Source organism: Gamsiella multidivaricata (assembly GCF_025024155.1).
Source record: "Gamsiella multidivaricata strain RSA 2152 chromosome Unknown BC939scaffold_1, whole genome shotgun sequence".
Classification (NCBI taxonomy): Eukaryota; Fungi; Mortierellomycota; class Mortierellomycetes; order Mortierellales; family Mortierellaceae; genus Gamsiella; species Gamsiella multidivaricata.
In genome coordinates this window covers 792722-811387 of record NW_026251709.1, presented here as the reverse complement: position 1 = coordinate 811387, position 18666 = coordinate 792722, and the positions used below count along the sequence as shown (strand labels likewise).

Genomic DNA, 18666 nt, shown 5'->3' with positions numbered 1-18666 from the left:
TGGCGCTCATTGCCCAAATCCAAACAGATAAAGCCGAGACTCGAGCAGCATGGAATTGCGCTGTCTGAAGCGGCTCTTACTCGAGGTCGGTACATTCTTGAGCAATTTAGAACCTGGTCTTAGTCTTAGAATATATTTTTTACACTTTTGTGTGAAATGCACAATATCGCGAATGGCTATTTAAAGCGACCTGTAAGAAGTGTGGCTAAAGCGCGATAGGCAAATACAATAAGAGGAGAGCTGATCGTAAACGGCTTTGCTTTGATAGTTTATAACAATAGTTGTGGCAGAAATATCTACTGTTTGTAGTACTTGAACATGCTGACTCTCTTCAAATCGGTATAGTCGCAAGAAGCCGGATCTCCATCTGCGACATCTGGGGCAACAGCAACGCCTGCCTCAGGGCAGACCTTTCTCAGTCCTGACTCAGTGAAGCGCTCATCCGAGCAAGAAACGCACATATTTCCTCTGCAGTTACTCAAAACATTGTCATTCATCGTTCCATCCTTTCCGATCCTGACCAAGGCGTAGAACAAATCGGTGACATCTTGACCCTTGATCGTGCCGCCCCCGCAGGCGGCAGCCTGGACATAGACGAGAACGGAGGACACAATCACGACGAGTGTAAGTTTCATGGTGGAAACTAATTTGCAAGATGTCGCAGAGGTTGAAGTAAACAAGTTAATGGCTGGTTATACGTTCCATGACATAACGGTTTTTCTCCACAAGAGCACATGGGATGTAAAGCTGAAGCATTACTGAAGCCGGACAAAACGCGACACAGTTACGGAATGGCTGCTGTGGTCTGGAGTAGCATTACCAGGAGGATACTTACATTGTGAAGGTGATGAGGAATGGTAAGAAGCAAATAGGGCATAGTCCTTGCCCTTTATAACAAAATCAAGAAGTAGGGTACCAAAGTAAGTAGATGGACCAGCATAAACTATGACGCGCAGAAAGACGCCTGATATTGCGGTGAAGTATTGAGCTTTGCTGCCTGCGCTGGTCTAGGTATGGATAAGAGTATACATCAAAGCCAGTTGCTGTGCTAAAATTTATGTTGAAGACAAACGATTGGAGACGTGGCGCATTCTGTGAGGTACATTTTTTGTGTTAGGGGTCATTGATCATTGTTGGCCAGCAGCCACCAAGGGTACGCAGGATTTGATATTAGGTTTTGGGGTTGTGCCTGTATAAAAGGAGGATCGAAGCCAGCGGTCTTTTGTTCCTTGTTCCAGTTGAACAAGAAGACCGTTGTGCTGATCACTCGCTACAGTGTGCGTAGTTGTGCGTTAGACCCTTGTATTCAGTGTGGAACACAAATTATTCGAGCATTCAGATTGGGAGTTTCCTTACTCCATACAACTGTAAAAGAACTATCTCCAAGCGCAACAACAACACAAAAAATGTACCTCACAGAATGCGCCACGTCTCCAATCGTTTGTCTTCAACATAAATTTTAGCACAGCAACTGGCTTTGATGTATACTCTTATCCATACCTAGACCAGCGCAGGCAGCAAAGCTCAATACTTCACCGCAATATCAGGCGTCTTTCTGCGCGTCATAGTTTATGCTGGTCCATCTACTTACTTTGGTACCCTACTTCTTGATTTTGTTATAAAGGGCAAGGACTATGCCCTATTTGCTTCTTACCATTCCTCATCACCTTCACAATGTAAGTATCCTCCTGGTAATGCTACTCCAGACCACAGCAGCCATTCCGTAACTGTGTCGCGTTTTGTCCGGCTTCAGTAATGCTTCAGCTTTACATCCCATGTGCTCTTGTGGAGAAAAACCGTTATGTCATGGAACGTATAACCAGCCATTAACTTGTTTACTTCAACCTCTGCGACATCTTGCAAATTAGTTTCCACCATGAAACTTACACTCGTCGTGATTGTGTCCTCCGTTCTCGTCTATGTCCAGGCTGCCGCCTGCGGGGGCGGCACGATCAAGGGTCAAGATGTCACCGATTTGTTCTACGCCTTGGTCAGGATCGGAAAGGATGGAACGATGAATGACAATGTTTTGAGTAACTGCAGAGGAAATATGTGCGTTTCTTGCTCGGATGAGCGCTTCACTGAGTCAGGACTGAGAAAGGTCTGCCCTGAGGCAGGCGTTGCTGTTGCCCCAGATGTCGCAGATGGAGATCCGGCTTCTTGCGACTATACCGATTTGAAGAGAGTCAGCATGTTCAAGTACTACAAACAGTAGATATTTCTGCCACAACTATTGTTATAAACTATCAAAGCAAAGCCGTTTACGATCAGCTCTCCTCTTATTGTATTTGCCTATGTGTCACTTCTCACAGGTCGTTTTTAATAACCACTAACAGCTTGCCCGCGGCTATCGCCTCGAGGCCAAGGGGCGCAAAAAAATTATTGTGCGCTCCAGAAACGATGTTTCCCGAATAAACTCCCTCTCGTCCATTTATGGTACTATTTTCTACCAGAACCTTTAAATTGTCTCGGTGCGTGCAACGCGAGAAGACGACATAAAGTTGCCCAGCACCAAAATGGTGTTGAGGGAGGTAAACACCAACATACTAAAGTGTTTGCCCTTGCGCCTTATTGACGATCATGGCAAATGCGGCCTTGACAGGGAACTGAAGCCTAGTGAACTTAATTGGCGTACTTCCGTCGTCCATGGTCGTAAGTGGTATGCACGGAATGAGGACTGTCCGACCCTTGAACTCGCCATGAAGAATCTCTGCACTCAGGTATCTCTGATGGAGCGCTCGAGCGACCAATCGAGTGCCGTTGCAGAGGCCTGATTTGCCATCCATATTTGGAGAATGATGGGCTTGCCAATCTTCAACAGTAACACATGCGGAGGCATACCTGGAGGGTTGAGGGAATTCAGGTACTCTACAGAATACGCGGCAGCGTTCACGCCGTCCGCTACTATGTCCTGACTGATATAAACCTTCCCCTCGCCTTGTCTCCCACTAAGAACCATCTGGTTGCCATAGCGTTGACTCTGTCAACATCGGCATTTAGTATCGTCAGTATAGCCCGATCTTTTAAAACAGCTGGCCGCAAGGGAGCGGTCTCAATGTCGGGGCAAATCTCCCCGATGAACTGCTTTTCGGAAGGGTTGTCCCTGGTGACGGGGTCGGGTAGTTTGAAGACAAATCGATCTGGAATCCTTACCAAATCATTGTATGGTCCTGAATCCACTGTTGGCTCCGTACCATCGCCAATGTCGAGTAGCCATTTTGAGAAAGGTGGTTGAGCGGATCTCCCTTTGTTCGCATATTCTCTCTAAGGAACAACGTCTGTACATGCGATTAGGTCTTCTGAGAGTCCCTAAGGCAGGACCCTCGATCTGGCCAGGAGTTCCTCGAGGCACCACTGGCAAGACTTCACAAAAGTCTATTCCAAATACAACGACTTTACCACCAAATGGGAGGTCGACCTTTGCATGATGTCGCGGAATGTGCCATCCACCGCTTTGAAGATATGCTGGTGGTGTATCGGCGCCTCGTCCCAGAAGATGGCTTCTGCTTCTCGGATCCTTTTTGCCGCTCCTGACTCCATAGGGATATTTCACGTTGAGCTTTCCATGATCTGGAGCGGGATTTTGAAAGTCGAGTGGGCTGTACGACCTCTTGTCAAGAGCTGAGCAGCAATTCCAGATGAGGCGGCTACGATCACGTCCTTCTCACGCCTTCCTCGGATGTGGGCAATCAAAGCGTTGTACAAAAAAGACTTGCCCGTTCTTCCTGGCTCATCAATAAAAAACACCCTTGTCGCCCCTTCGTCCTTGTTATATACAGCGCTGCTGTGATTTCAGCGTACATCGCATTTTGATCGTCATTGCAGAGATCTAGGTCATGTGCCGCCTTAGTCGCAAGTGTTCCAGTGTCGAGCTCTGCATATTGTCCAAGTTCATCATTGTTGGGTTGACGATCGATGAGGTTGCGAAAGTCTCGAGGCATCTCCTCATAGACCGCCAGACTAGTCCCAGTTCCCTTCAAAATCCCGTTGACGTGGAACAGTGCAGTGCTCTTGGCATCCTCTTCAGTATTTGGGCGATCTCCAGCAATGTACAGAAAGTTCTGAGATGGGTCATCAGCGAACGCTTCCCATAATTCGAGAGGAGTAGATGGGCTGCATGGATGTAGAACCATGGCAAAAAGATGGCGCGAGGCCGCAGGTCTTTGGTGACCTGCAGTTTCCTGAAGACAACGGTGCCATTCAGAGTCATCTTCCAGTAACCTGCGCGCATTGGCGGTCTCTCAGTAAGTAGCATAAAATTTCGCCAGTGTCTGGATTCGTGCGGAGATGATTAAAGCTGGTCGCTCCACTGACATGCAGGAGAAAAGAAGCAAACAGTAACGATCACGATCCACGCTGCTCGCAAAGTTTGAGACCGCGTAGTGCAGTCGGCCGATGGGTAGCGCACCTAAATCCAATGCGCTATGCCGGTGATTGTAAGCGGCAATTAAATCAGCGCGCCTGGTGAGAAGTATAAACTCATCCCATAAAAAAAAGTAAAGAAAATAAAAGAATAAAAAGAACCTGCCTTTCGGGCGTATTATTAGCATTCTCAGGGCATTCATTGAAGATGATTCTGGAGTGGCTAAGTTGCCCACATTTACATGCTCGAGGTGCTCGGACAGGTCCAGCGGCAGGACTATAGATTCGATAAATTCGTGTCGAGTCAGCATGGGACCAATGTCTATGTAAAAAGTAACAAAGGTACACTTCACATACGATTGGCTGCACGCTGTATCCATGCTCTCGGTAGTCAATATAGTAGGGATTTAGTGGTTGAGGAGGAGCAAAGGGAATGGTGTTGAGTGATAAGGGTCAAACAGTGAATGTGTAAAGATGAAGGGTGTTTGGCAGTGGTGGATGTGGGAGGAGGTTTTTGGGCGAAGTTTTGATCGCCAATATGGATATCCAACTCGAGCAATTTGTCGATGATCGCTACTCGCTCCTAATCACAAAGGACTTGAATTTCATGAACGCGGGCGTCTTTATGCTCAAAGTCAATGACTGGTCGCGGTCCTACATGCGAGAGATTCTATCCAAGATGGGCAATGGATCAAGTGAACAGGACTGGATGATCAAGTTGTTGGGGGATCCCAATTTTGAAGAGCAACAGCATGTCAAGTACCTCCCGCAATGCAGTTTCAACAGTTACTGGCACGTCAAGAAGCTATACGAAATGTACCGCCCAGGTGATTTTATGATCCACTGGGCAGGCCATAACTTTGACATACAATCGTTCAACGACTGGCGAATGGGTAGATACATTAAACTGCCGTTCTAAGGCATGTATATTCTAAATATAAAATAATCGAAGATGCGTTTCATTACAGAGGTGGATGGAAAAAAGTGCGAAGTGGTGGATGTGAAAGGACTTGTACTAGGAACATATCAACTAGTGGAACAAGTACGGATGTAGAGGAGCGTGCCCGCGGTGGAGCATCTTCAGGAGCAAAGCCATCGTATTCGTCACCTAAAAGGAAAAGCTGAGTATGGCAATAGCCATGGTAATGAAAAGCAATAGAAAGGCTCAGTGATGATTTATTTTGTGTAGTTTATTATAGGTAGTTTTAGCAACAAAAATTGGTTGTCCTGGGCAGAGATAGACTAGCACATTGGTCTTTAAAATTCCATGGTGAATAATCTTCTTCCTTTGAGAATAATCCGCCCTCCGTGCTAAAACTGTATTGGACAAAGCCCATTCTCTTGGTCATTTTGGCACTAATGTCATGGCGAAGAATATTCATGCTGATCATGTTACATGGCCGCGACTAGCAGAAGATTGCCTGACCTGGGTTAAGAAATGCCCGGATTGTCAAAGATACAACATTGCTCAAAAGGGTTATCATCTATTGAAAGCCATCCACGCTCAATTGCCTCGAGAACACATGGCCACAGATCTCGCTGGGAAATTCCCTACTTCAGCTAATGGTAATCAATGCCTTCTGATAGTAGTCGATGTGTGCACGCGCTTCGTGTTTCTGAAACTAATACATGATAAGCAAGCAATCACCATCGGGCGCGCCCTCTTTGACATATTTTGCCTCATTGGTTTTCCGCGTGGTTTGCAATCTGACAATGGCACTGAATTTGTGAACGCTCTCATGAACACTATCAGCACTGAGATGGGCACACACCACCGCTTAGTCATCCCATATCATCCTAGAGGCAATGGCGTCGCAGAAAGGCACGTCAAAGTTGCCGTAGATATTATCAAAAAAGAATTCAAACAGAAGAGTGATACCTGGGACGAACATGTTCCCATGGCTCAACTGGCGATGAACACCCGCGTAGTGGCGCTGCACAACTCATCGCCGTTCTCTCTATTTTTTGCAAGAAAATTTAATGGGTTCCATAACTTCTCCAACGAAAGGACCAACTGCTTACCCATGAAGGACTCTGTAAACGTCTCGATTATATGACGACAATCATCTTTCCCGCAATCGACAAAAGATCGAGAGGAACACAACAGAAAATGATTGAGCGCTTTAATGCGACTATTCTACATAACGACTTTCCTGAAGGCGCAAAGATTATGACCCTCGATGCAATCAGAGGCGATAACCTATCACCTCGTTATGAAGGGCCTTACACCGTAGTACGCCGATCGACAGGAGGCGCATATGAGCCGTGAGATGGTACAAGAGCCCTACTTGGTAGAAAATACGCTCCATCTCAACTCTAGAAGACTTTGGCTTAACACCAACGTACGCGGTGGAGAAAATTCTACATCATCGTCCACATCCTACGAAGAAGGGGAAGTGGGAGTACAGAACTAAGTGGAAGGGTTACTCTAACAAAGGAATGTACCTGGGAACCCGAAGAAAACTTCGTAGAAAGACAATGCATTCGTGATTATTGGGAGAAGCATGGCACAAAAGCCGCACCAAACAAGCCTAATAATCACAGTAATACAAACCCAAATCTCAGAATAAAACGGAAAGAAGAAAGCCCTATCCCTTCGTCTGTCACAAAATCTGCCCAAAATATTGGGCAGATTTTTCTGGGCACAAAATGCATGTCACACCATACGATAAGAGTCATAAAAATAGGGTGAAGGGGATATGGCCTCAGGTGTCCAGTGCCGGTCCTGGGGCCTTGAAATTCGAGACACTCATTTTTCATTGATTGGTATATCTTGCGTTTATCTGTGAGGGGGGGTGAGCCAAGATGGTTGGCATGGTATAGAGGGCTAAAAATCCTGGACATCTAAAGACGCAAGAATAGGGTCCATTGAGAGTAATGGGTGAAATGGGCGAAATGAGCAAAAAAAGTGAATTGAGGAAAGCATACATGTCGATGATGGCGACCTGCTCCAAACGAACTTCCTCCCTACGTAAAATTGATGCGAGAATCGACTTCGTTTAGGCGTGAGGGGGTCTCCTAGCCAGTTTTTGAGATAACCTCTTTAATCTGCAAACTGAAAAAAATCTGCCCAATATTTTGGGCAGAAACAGACGAAGGGATAACAGAAGTCTTCGCGCCCGCAAATGATCGCACTTCATCAAAGAGGTTTTTTGCTACATAATAGCTTTTTATCCCTCGTCAAATCTACATTACCAAGAGGTTTTGCTGGAATCAGCTTTTTATGCCTCGCACATCATACATCAAAGAGGTTTATATTTTTATCCTCGCCCCATAATTATCACTAGAGGTTTTTACATTTTTATCCTCAACATACATTCAGCATCTTAAGAGCTCGCATAGAACAGTACGATTCACTCTCCTATGGGAGGGGAGCCGTGTGGCATATAGCCCATTTACACGCTGTATCTGTGCTCGATAGCTAGACTGAGTCCAGACATTAACTTAAGCCGCTGAGCAATAGGTAATTGCTCGGTCGCTGTAATTAAAGATCCCTCTCTTGCTCTCATTGATCCTGGACACAGTCATATTTCTCACCAGGAATGTCGCAGAAAGAGCGTTTAATCAGTGTAAGGGACATGCTTTCTATCTGCCTGTTTGGAATCAAGGCTCTAGTAGCTCGTTATCCTATGACTCTTCCCATCCTCGTCCACGCGGTTATGCCAATCGCCGGAGCGATATTGAGACTGATGGATGTGCACTGTCCTAATGGTCCACACGGGATTTTCCAGCTTGAGCTCTGGATAAAGGCGCTTGACCTCATATAAAAGTCGATTCTCGGCTCCAAGGATGCCTAATGTGTAATTGAGGTTGGCAACCAGCTCTTGGAGTTTCGCCTTCTCTGTGCAAAGGACCCTGGGCTTGAACGCGAATGTATCATAACTGCCGTATGCTGGATAAGGGTGTGGCGTCATACCCTCTTTGGCTAGCCACCACCGAGAAATAGCGTAGAAGGTCGAGTCGAATACCTTGTCGGACTTCTTAGTGAAGTACTCCAGCGATGAGTCAAAAAAGATGTCCGAGTTGGCAAAGATGACACGATGGTCGAGCAGGTGGTCGCAGCTGTACTGAATGAAATCTCCCATTAGCGGTCGTTTTGTGACGTTGGAAACATGTGTCTTTGGATTGTGGACAGCGAAGGAGGGCAGAGGCAGATCCTCTGACTGGACAAGAACATGGACCTGCTCCAGCACCGGATTTGCCATCAGGCTGGCCAGACAGACATCGATTTCCGCCTTGCGTTGGTCATCGCTTGGCTTGAAGTAGGAGGTGATGAAGGCGATCTTTGCATCTGGTCGGTAGGTAAAGCATCTGTGGTCGGCCGGGTCGCAGTTCTCCGAGTTGCCACGAGATGCCTTGATGATGAGCCCAACAGAGATGACGAGGAGTAGGAATACAGAAAGTTGCCTGGATGTCATGATGTGAAAAAGAGGGTTTAAAAATTCACCCCCTCCCCTCCCCCATCAATATCTGCAGCACAGCACTGGACTCAACAGCATATATCCTTTTTTTTTAAGCCAGGAACTTTATTGAGTCTAGGTGGTGAATAATACTAAATAGCCACGTATGACTAGGGTGATGCTGGAGGAAGTATGCCTTCTTTTAATCGCGTCTTGAGTCCTCGCCTCGCTCCAGCCAGAAGGCCGGGTTGCCCATAGCATGTAAAATGGGACTGTTAAACTAGAGGAGTTGTCATCATAGATTAACCCAAAAAAGAAAACGTCGCTCCTGGGTGGGCTTGAACCACCAACCTCCTGATTAACAGTCAGACGCGCTAACCAATTGCGCCACAGAAGCTCTTTTGTGCCATCCGCTGGACGGAATAAAAGTCACATCGGTTCAGTGACAGGTGACGTCATAACCACGGTTCGAGTCCAGGTTCCCCCACTCTACAATGAAACGAACTCCATACAAGGGACCGAGAGGGGACTGGAGTGATGGGTATGGATATATTAGCGACGATGACCAATGTCCGTGTGGTGCATTACTCGCTGACCATGTAAACGGGAGCTGCCCTGGCCCCGTGCTTGACCCAGACGCAGCGGATCGGACACTGCTGGATTGCCTGCAAGGGAGGAGGCGGTTGACAACTATGGAGGGGATGGGGAAGATACCCTTCTTGTAACAAGGTGTTTTCAGCTTTTAACACACTGATGAGGTGTGGCAATTGTTGCGCAGGCCCTAGGGGCAGGCCCGGGGAATGTGACCTGTCTTTTGGCGACTGTGGATCGGTTCCGCTTTGGTGGTGAGGACAGCGATAGTAGATCTTTGCTAGTTAGTCTGATAGATTCGCAGAGTCAATTGACTCGAGAGACAAGTTGTTATAAAAAAAAAAAAAAAAAAAAAAAAGGTTCCCCCACTCTACACTGGGATGCTGCTCGAGAGAATTTGAAAGGGAGACGGTTACTTGCAACGGAGATCCAGGAAGGTAGACGGGCCGCGGATTATAGGGTGCTACAGCATTGCTTGGGGCGAGGGAAGTTGGACATAATGGAGGGGTTATTCGGTTTAAAAACAACTTTATTAACATTGGATCTGGATTAGGAGACGTGTATCGCGCAACAGGTCACGCAGGAGTTAGGTTAGGCTAGCTATGCGACATGGGTTATGAATTTGACGCCTCAAGCCAACATAGTTGGTAGGGGATGCGGCTCTGCCGTGCATGGAAGGCATCTATGGCTTCAAGGCCTTTGCGGACCATGCGTCTTGTGCTCATGGGAATTTATGTTAATAAAAAAAAAAAATAAAAAAAAAAAGTCGAGTCAACGCCCTGGTCGGTTGATTTAAGCGAGCAGCAAGACATCCGTTTTTTTGCACATTGCCACGACCATCTTGTGGAACATGATCTGCGGCAGCTACTCAAGCAGCAGACGACAATCAGGCGTCATCAGGCCTGGACAACCCAACGTCGTGTCAAGAGAGCGATACCAGATCTTGCCGACGTGGAGTGGCGGTCCACCCTTGCCCATGTCCACGACAAGCGCTCTGTGCACACGTTCTTCAGCAGTGCTGCTGATACGTCCCAGAGGACACATCATATTAAGAAGCTGCATGGTATGCTGCCCACCCTGAATACCATGAAGGCTCGCCACCCGAGTCTATATCCTGACCGTGTCTGCTGCGTCTGCGATGTTCAGGACGAGGACAACCATCACCTGTGGACGTGCAGTGCTACTGGAGATGTCCACAAGGAGATCTGGCGCGAAGGGCTGCAGCAGATTGATAAGTGGGGACAAGCTGCAACGACCGCATACAACAAGAACAGCAAGAAGCAGCAAGAGCGTGATACAGTGCGCAACAAAAAGTTCACATGATTTTGCAAAATTCGACAATTCCCTTCATAATTCCTTGTTCGCCCATTTGATTGCTCCAGAATCTCGGGGAGCTATACCTTGGTTTTACATCCTCCACTATGGAAATTAGAGAAGGATCTAATGACTCTATGGATTTCTATGTAATTCTAGAGTCTTATATCCATATGAACTTTATTTTTTGGATATAAGAACTTCATCCTCAATAGTTCCATTCTCTGTACTTTACATCCTCACTCGTCAATTAAACACTACCGCTACACTGCACTCCCCTTCATATTCACTCTCAGCAACTTTGCTCCTTAACATGAAGTCTCTGCCGGAATCAACCAAAGCGAAAGCATTTGCGCTCCTCAAACAAGGAAAAACTGTTCGTGAGATCTCCCAAACCCTTCGTATATCGGTCGGAATGGTATCCAAGGTTAGGAGACTATACAAGTACTACATCCCCATCAAGAAAAGAGGCAGGCCTTCAAAGGTTTCCAAGACCACGAAGACTCTTTTAGCCCGAAAAATGTCAATCGGACAACTATTAACTCCACATGATGGTCAGGAACTTGTCCTTTCGACACAAGGTGTTCATGTCCATGTACAGACGATCCGGAACTATCTAAGGCAGCAAGGACTGAAAGCGTACGTCAAGCCTAAGAAACCTGATCTGACGGACGATCAAATCGAGAATCGGTACAAATTCGCTCGCGACCATTTACATTGGACTACTGAGCAATGGCGTGATATAATGTTCTCGGACGAAAGCATAATTAGCAGGATTGGGTCCTTTGGAAGGGAGTTCTACTACAAAAGGCCCGAGGGCAAGACGATCCGGACATTTCAAACCAAGAAAACCAAGCAAGGCGGCGGTGGTAAAATGATGATCTGGGGTTGTATCACCTATTACGGCGTAGGAGATGCCTGTTGGATCCGGGACAGGGTCACCGCTGAGGCGTACGTGGATGTCCTCAATTCCTATGTTCTCCAATCCAGGGATGGGTATGACATGGATCCGACAAAAGTTGTTTATCAGCATGACAATGCCAAGGTTCACACCGCAAAAGCCGTCCAAAAGTTCCTTTCCAAGGCCAAGATCAAAACCCTGCAGTGGCCTGCCAACTCAGCAGACCTTAATTCGATCGAGCATGTGTGGACGCACGTTAAACGCAAGCTCGGACATTACCCAAAGGCACCAGTGAACATGGAAGAACTATGGGAGAGAGTGCAGGACATATGGACAAATATTCCCATAGACTTTATCCATAAACTGTACGATAGCATGCCACAGCGCATCGCGATGGTCTACAGAAGTAAGGGAGGCCCTATCGAGTATTAAAGGAAGAATGACTGGAGATATCAATAAAGGAGTTGACAATCAACGTTTATCCAAAAAATAAAGTTCATATGGACATGCGACTTTAAAATCACATAGAAATCCATAGTCATCAGATCCTTCTCGAATTTCCCATTGTGGAGGATATAATACCAGAGTGTAGTTCCCCGAGGTTCTGGAGTAATCAAATGTGCCAACGAGGACTTATGAAGGAAAATGTCGAATTTTACAAAATCATGTGAACTTTTTGTTGCGCACTGTAGCTGTGCAATTTGCTGCCACGTTGAGTCCATCGACCTCCCACCTTGATCGAATCGTCTGTCAAACCTAACCTCTGAGCCTCAAGAGCTGCGCTGTGGCGGTTAGCATGTGCTTTGACATCGCTGCTCAGCTGTTGCCTGGCAAAGAGTTCCGTCGTATGCTTGTGCCCTACGGTATACGAGATTTCCTTTGTTCGGTCAAGCCCTGTGCCTTTCAACGTCTTAATACTACGCCAGGAAGGCTCATCGAAATTAATCTTGTCCTCCTTCCAGATCTGTTGCGAAAAGAAATATGAATTAGTTATACAGCGACATCGAGCTTTGCATTAACTAATGGGAAACAAAACCATCGCACTTACTTCGAACCGGTCATAAAGGTAGAACCCCATAGCACCAACACTACAGCGGCGAACATCTTCATGCCTGAGGGCGCAGTCATACTGTGGTCGCCCACTCTTGTTCGTCTTCGAACGATGGGTGGTGAACACCAGCATTGTCACGGCTTGCGATCCTCCATCCTGATTGAGTATCTGATCCACATAGCAGTCAGACAGATTCAGTTTTCGGATCTCCTCGTCCCGCAATGCCATGGCGTGCCTTGTCGCGTACGCCATATGCTCCCTCTGCCAAGGTGACTGGATTGACAGCGGCTGGCCCCAGGCGCCCAGCAATATGCGCAAGTGCTCCTCAATGCTGTAGCTCCTGCTGATTTCGCCCCTGAATGTCATGTCGTCGCCGTGCTTCAGAGTTCCCATCACAATGCTCTGTCTGTACTGCGGTGTAGGGGGTCTACTAACGGGTTCTATAACTTCTACCATTAGTTCTATTTACAACAGGAGTTACCACGCGAATAGGACTTCGGCAAGGGTGTGCTTCGGTCACTTACTGGTTCGCGGCGCAGGGTCCTCCTTTAGATCGGAATGTAAGAACACAAAGGCAAAATAGACTAGACGTAAATGGAAAGGAATAAATATGGGGATCTGTTTAGCTAAATGGTGCGAGCTAGGACTATATTCCTTTGGGAATGACTGGGGTAGTTGCAAGGAGTTCGCATATTGTGATGTCCGATGAGGTGAGGAGTCGTGACAATAAAGTCCACCCCTCTGGAGTCGTTGTATGCCAATAGTCGCTGATCAGGCCTCCGTTGTACCTTTATAATGCCGTTTCACGAGGGTGGGCCGATGTCGGATGCTCAATGAGACGATCGGTAATCGGGGAAGCGCTGCGGGGCAAGTACAACGTCTAAATAAGAGCGATTGACGGTGCAAAGGTGGCGAATGATCAGGATCGGCATTCCCTGTTGATCGTATCTCGTTGCATGGGTTACTGACGGTGGTAGTCAGTACCTGTCGTTGATGCGGTGTTATCCGGACAATCTGGACGAATACAATGTGTGATACAAATGATTTAGGTGGAAAGAAGACTCTGGTTCAGGTACCGGACCGTTTATTCTTTTATTCTGGGGGCGATGCTCTTCCCCGTGATCTAATATTAACTTTGCAAGAACAACCAACTGATTCTCATTTACTACACCTCAGTACTCTTCGAGGGCGTTGGCAATGGTCCCGCTCTCTCGAACACTTCTCTCAGTTACAGGGAGTACTTTGCGGCAAGCCAGTCACTTCTGCAGATGGATAATCGCCTTGAGCGCTTGCTCATTACTGCCAGAGCCACAAGGGATCGTGAGCATTCTCCTTCCTTTTGTGTCCACTGGAACGACCTCGAGGACTGAATAGCAATATATCAGATGTCAGAAGAGTGTCGAGGAATAACGAAAGCCTGAGAGGTGGCGAAAAGCGCTTGTCTATCACATGGACCGTACCTTCACTCAAATCGATCGTTCGACCTTCCGATCCAGCTTCAATTCTGTAAGGAGTAATGACGTCCTTCCTCTGGTTCGCATAGAAGGATTTCTTGGTCTCCCTTTTAAACATGAACTCAGAGAAGAACCTAAGCGCCTTGAGTTCGCATATATCGTAGCGCCGTCCCATTTCCCACGCGTATTTCGCGTCGCACCAAGCCTAGACATAATGAGCCAGTTGTTCGGTTATGTCGTGTCATGAGCACGCGAGAGTATGCACAAACCATGGCCTTCCATCCGCATACCTTCCAAAAGCCTAAATATGTTCTATAGCTCTTCTGGCTGTTTGGCTTCAGTCTCGACTCTTCCAGCCTGAGCTTGTTGGTAAGAAGCTGGTTCTCCTGGAAGCGAGCAATGGCTTCATCTACGCTGCCACAATCTATATTTCTCTTTTCCTGTAAAAGTTCTGGCGAACATACTAACTCGTCTATCGTTGAAGCCAAATCTGGAGCCAGAGGGAAAAAAAATAGATATGGAGATTAATGAACGCATGCACAGCAGCATGGTTACTCAACTTCTGGGTGAGCGCAGCACATACAATTGTTTCCATGGTCTCTGGTTCGTTTATCGACTTGTGGCTCTTCACCCTCTGAATCTTCTTCAGCAACCGGACTTCCCTCCAGGTCTTCCTCAGCTTCAATCAACTGATCTAGGGAAATCATGCCTCGACCTTCTACGTCATGCTGTCAAAGGTCAGCAAAATCAAGGATGACATGCGTGGGAACCAAAGCAACGATGATGGTCTTGTAAGTTCCTTGCCTTGAGCGGCGTGAAGACGACGGCGCCGCCTCACAAGTATTTCCTCTCCTCCTTCTTCCTCTTTTTCTACATCCTCTGAGATCTGGCGCTTTGCTGCTCGACGTTTTTGTGTCTGCCTTGTGGCCTGATTTTTGGAAGCTTGCTGGTTCGAAGGTGAGGTGCTCATGAGGAATGAGGCAAGAGATGAGTTTCAGAATAAGGCGAAAGAAGAATCGATGGACAAAGCGGAGGAATAGTCGATCAATTGGAGTAGCCGATGAATACGAGAAGAGGCAATGAACTTGAAAAAGAATAAGGCAGAAGTGAGAAGTGGCAAGGCAGAAATGGGCAAGACAGCATATTTTATTAGATTATTAGATTAGAGACCAGACATGGAACTAAGGTTTGGAAAAGGATGCGTATCTGCCTATTCGTCCTATGGCTGAGATCTCATACGGATGGAATGTGAGAGCGGAAATTTCCTTGGTCGAGGGAGAAATTTTTGGAAAAAATACTCTATACAGTTGGCTCCAATGGCATCCTTGTAATTCAATCGTCCCCTCCAAGCGGAACGTTTGCTCACTAGTTTGATCCCCCTGACCTTGCAGATACACATTCCAGGATTGATCTCGATGATGAGGACCTCGTCAAGGGGAAAGGTGTAGTTGAGGACGAGAGAGAGACATCGGTGGTCTTCGTTGTAAAATGGTATCTGTAGAAGCAGGAGGAGGAGAATTATTATGCAGTGGGTAGAATGTCAAAAGAGTAATGGATCGAGAACACGTTTAAATTTTTTACGTTGCATTCGTATCTACATTTGAGAAAAGGTATCCAGCCGCATCCGTTCGGCCGTACCATCCCAACAATGATCCTGCGCAAGCATAGGTATGGAGAACTGCGTTTCTATTCTTCGAAGAACTGCGCTTTGATCTACTGCCGCGCGCAAAGACTGGTCTACCATCTATTTTCGCCATTTCTACGACGACTATCGCTAAATGTAATATATATTTAACAGCGCTTCAAGATGGGTCTCAAGGGCCAGAGTTTTTTCTTTACATTCCATCTCTCGAGTCAATTGACCCTGTGTATCCGCCAGGCCTAACTAGCAATGATCTACTGCAGTTGTCCTTTCCAACAAAGCGGAACCGATCCACAGTCGGGAGCCAGGGCAGGTTTTTTTTTTTTTTATTAACATAAATCTACTTGAGCACGAGATGCATGGTCCGCAAAGGCCTTAAGCCCCAGATGCCTTCCATGCATGGCAGAGCCGCGTCCCCTGCCAACTATGTTGCCTTGAGGCGTCTTGGTTTCATAACTCATATCGCATAGCTAGTTACATTAGTCTTGCTTTATTTTCCATTAATGTGTGTTTGCAAGCACACTTTTAGTTTAGAGGCTGCACGTCTTCGCGGGAAGAGCGACTTCGGTGACATATTTTCGGAGAGAAACGAGCTACTTTCTTGAGGATTCTCGTTAAAAATATATATATATTCTATGGTTGCATCATCCATTCCATGTCCATAGACACGACGTCAGGTTCTTTGTTTCGTATCGCGTACCCGACTTCTGCGATGAGCCTACCAACGTTGCTGGAGTATGTGACGATGCTGTGTTGGCATTGTACGGCCGAAAACAGGTCAACCAGAAAAGTCCTCTCCTGATAATCCATGGACAAACCCTTACCTCTGTCGACGGCCCATCCCTTATTCGACCTTGTTACATTCATGTAGCGGAGCTGGAAGTCGGGGTAATGTTTGGTCGACTTTATGACATGTTCGTCGTCCGTCATGAGATAAATATTCGATATTCCTGTCCTGTTCCTCATTAAAGCGGCCTGCTTCATGTACTCTGGGAATGCAATGGGCTTAGCCTCTGAAAAATTATCCGAGTGTCTCACATGGATGGAGATGCAGGGAGTTTTTACGACTGCAGACTGCCTGATTAGCTTCCCCATCCTAAAATTGAGTAATATGGCATATTAGGTCGATATAGATCTCAGTTTGAGATAGTCTTATTGCTGAAAGTCAGCTTTGATGATGGTGAGGCTGTACAGAGTGTTGGCGATTTAGTTACCTGAAATTGGGCCGTACGGCATAATAGGTCAACATAGATCTCCACCAGAAATGGCCCTTGTGCTGAAATTCAGGCCTGATGATGGTTACGTTCTCCATCAGAAGCATGACGTCTTCGCGAAGAGATTTGAAGTTGACCGTGGAGACATTCCATCTGGAGTATTCAAGCTCTGGAGAGTGTTCGTTGAAAGCCCTTTCCATTTCTTTGTAGGTGCATGTCGTCATGGGTATGAAGTTTTCGAACTTGTGTGGAGGCGACAGCGTCATGTTGTAATGCAGGCCATAGGAAAGCCCCAGACCCAAGTTGTGCCAGTTGGATCCGAAACCGTTAAAACCAACTGCTCCGTTAAAGAAACGGACGCATCGATGTTGTAGTCGATCCAGCTCCTTCTGCAGGGCGAGACGCTCGGTATCGGCGAACGACCTCAGCGCCTCATATCCTTTCTCGCCCATGGTGTCAATCATCCAATGAGACCTTGTTTGCACGAAGTTATCCATCTCTTTCCCGAGGTGTTTTCCTTGCACAATCATCGTATATGTGTTGTTGCTGGCCTCTGTGATGAATCGCTTGGTGGTCACAATCGCTCCGTACGTCCGATCTTGACAGGTACCGACTGACGGAAGGATGTTTCTACACAGTTGCACGAAGTCTTCTATGTTTGCTTGATGATGAATGCAGACATCTCCATTGTCAGGAATGGGACATTCGAGCGTCCTTGTCGTGAGCTCTGAAGATTCGTACTCGAAAGACTCGTTTGTTATACCCATGTAGATTGCGTAGTACGAAAAAGTTAACAGCAACAATCCACAGGCTAGGAGCATCCAACTACGTGGCTTTGCCATCTTTTGGAGTGGCGGGAGAGTTTACGCGTTAAATTCAGTGATGTGAAAAAAGCAATAATAATAGTATAAGTCAGATCAAAGTGAGAATGAGCCATTTAAACCATGGCTAAAAGTCCGTACCCGTATGGACATATAGCCAAAGAGGCCGCGCATTCTATTTTCGCAGACAGCGGTTGGAGCGATGGAGCAACGGTCAGATGGAGAGATGTACCTTCCGTAACGACTCTCGATGTGCGCTTGAGGGATGAGCTTCAGCGATAAGAACGTGTGTGTGTGCGTGTGTGCGGGGGGATATGCATTGAGAATGAGAATGAACGAAGGAGCTCGCGTATTATGGGAAGGTTAAAAGCACAGCACTTCCCACAACTAAACCCCTTAAGTAAATCCATCGACTTCACTCGTGTCTCGCAGCATAGGTTACACAACGCAATTTGCCCTCCTCCCCGGTGTAATCATTTCCGGGGTTGTGGCCTCGAAAGAGTAATGATTTCATCTGTCTTATCTTATTTTAGTTGAAAGGAACAGTAGTCGTTCCTGCTGCTGTATCTCTAGAGGCCGTGTTGGCTGTCAACATGGCCTACTGACCATTTACTGGATCAACTTTTGCCCCTTAAGGCGATTCAAAGTTTAGCGTAACAATACTACTACAGTACATGCCCTAGGCTACAGCCTTCCTTCGACGGTACCGACAAACAAATATAATTGGGTTACATGCCTCACGCTACAGCCCTCCTTCGACGGTACCGACAAAACGAATACAATTGAGTTCAAACTCCGCCTTGCGGCCTGCACGCCGAGGTTGGCGCTGTCTCCTGGCAGCCTTTGCCAGTTGTATTCGTCGAAATCTAATGGGTTCGATACTGGTGACAGTTTGTCGCTGCCATCAAGGGAGGGC

General features: G+C 46.9%; 7 protein-coding genes and 1 non-coding gene across 8 annotated transcripts; 3 read left to right on the top strand and 5 right to left on the bottom strand.

The window, feature by feature from the left end:
- Window positions 1-185: 185 nt before the first annotated feature.
- On the bottom strand, window positions 186-1003 carry BC939DRAFT_434371 (uncharacterized protein). The gene is made up of 2 exons (XM_051553367.1): window positions 836-1003; window positions 186-643 (listed from the first exon to the last, which is right to left on the bottom strand). Exon 2 carries the CDS (start codon window positions 633-635, stop codon window positions 297-299), a length of 339 nt encoding a protein of 112 aa, XP_051417925.1. The 5' UTR covers window positions 636-643; window positions 836-1003; the 3' UTR covers window positions 186-296.
- A 505-nt stretch (window positions 1004-1508) lies between these two features.
- On the top strand, window positions 1509-2296 carry BC939DRAFT_524403 (uncharacterized protein). Its single transcript, XM_051561255.1, has 2 exons — window positions 1509-1676; window positions 1869-2296. The coding sequence occupies exon 2, from the start codon at window positions 1877-1879 to the stop codon at window positions 2213-2215; it is 339 nt and encodes a 112-aa protein (XP_051417924.1). The 5' UTR covers window positions 1509-1676; window positions 1869-1876; the 3' UTR covers window positions 2216-2296.
- Window positions 2297-4900: 2604 nt separating this feature from the next.
- Window positions 4901-5281, top strand: BC939DRAFT_472363 (uncharacterized protein; the record flags this gene model as incomplete). The annotated part of the gene is made up of 1 exon (XM_051558272.1): window positions 4901-5281. One exon carries the CDS (start codon window positions 4901-4903, stop codon window positions 5279-5281), a length of 381 nt encoding a protein of 126 aa, XP_051417923.1.
- A 2573-nt stretch (window positions 5282-7854) lies between these two features.
- On the bottom strand, window positions 7855-8861 carry BC939DRAFT_434363 (uncharacterized protein). Its single transcript, XM_051553366.1, has one exon. The coding sequence runs from the start codon at window positions 8778-8780 to the stop codon at window positions 7974-7976; it is 807 nt and encodes a 268-aa protein (XP_051417922.1). The 5' UTR covers window positions 8781-8861; the 3' UTR covers window positions 7855-7973.
- A 224-nt stretch (window positions 8862-9085) lies between these two features.
- BC939DRAFT_t1 lies at window positions 9086-9159 on the bottom strand. Its single transcript has one exon. It is a non-coding gene; the product is annotated as a tRNA-Asn (tRNA).
- A 4105-nt stretch (window positions 9160-13264) lies between these two features.
- BC939DRAFT_434351 (uncharacterized protein) lies at window positions 13265-13786 on the top strand (the record flags this gene model as incomplete). Its single annotated transcript, XM_051553365.1, has 2 exons — window positions 13265-13311; window positions 13614-13786. Coding segments are annotated over exons 1-2 (158 nt in total), but the record flags the coding sequence as incomplete, so codon positions are not given.
- Window positions 13698-15116, bottom strand: BC939DRAFT_434348 (uncharacterized protein). Its single transcript, XM_051553364.1, has 5 exons — window positions 14878-15116; window positions 14657-14791; window positions 14364-14563; window positions 14080-14278; window positions 13698-13985 (listed from the first exon to the last, which is right to left on the bottom strand). The coding sequence occupies exons 1-5, from the start codon at window positions 15041-15043 to the stop codon at window positions 13876-13878; spliced, it is 810 nt and encodes a 269-aa protein (XP_051417920.1). The 5' UTR covers window positions 15044-15116; the 3' UTR covers window positions 13698-13875.
- Window positions 15117-16129: 1013 nt separating this feature from the next.
- BC939DRAFT_6080 (uncharacterized protein) lies at window positions 16130-18069 on the bottom strand. Its single transcript, XM_051561774.1, has 3 exons — window positions 17983-18069; window positions 16930-17771; window positions 16130-16811 (listed from the first exon to the last, which is right to left on the bottom strand). The coding sequence occupies exons 2-3, from the start codon at window positions 17769-17771 to the stop codon at window positions 16349-16351; spliced, it is 1305 nt and encodes a 434-aa protein (XP_051417919.1). The 5' UTR covers window positions 17983-18069; the 3' UTR covers window positions 16130-16348.
- Between the last annotated feature and the right edge of the window lie 597 nt (window positions 18070-18666).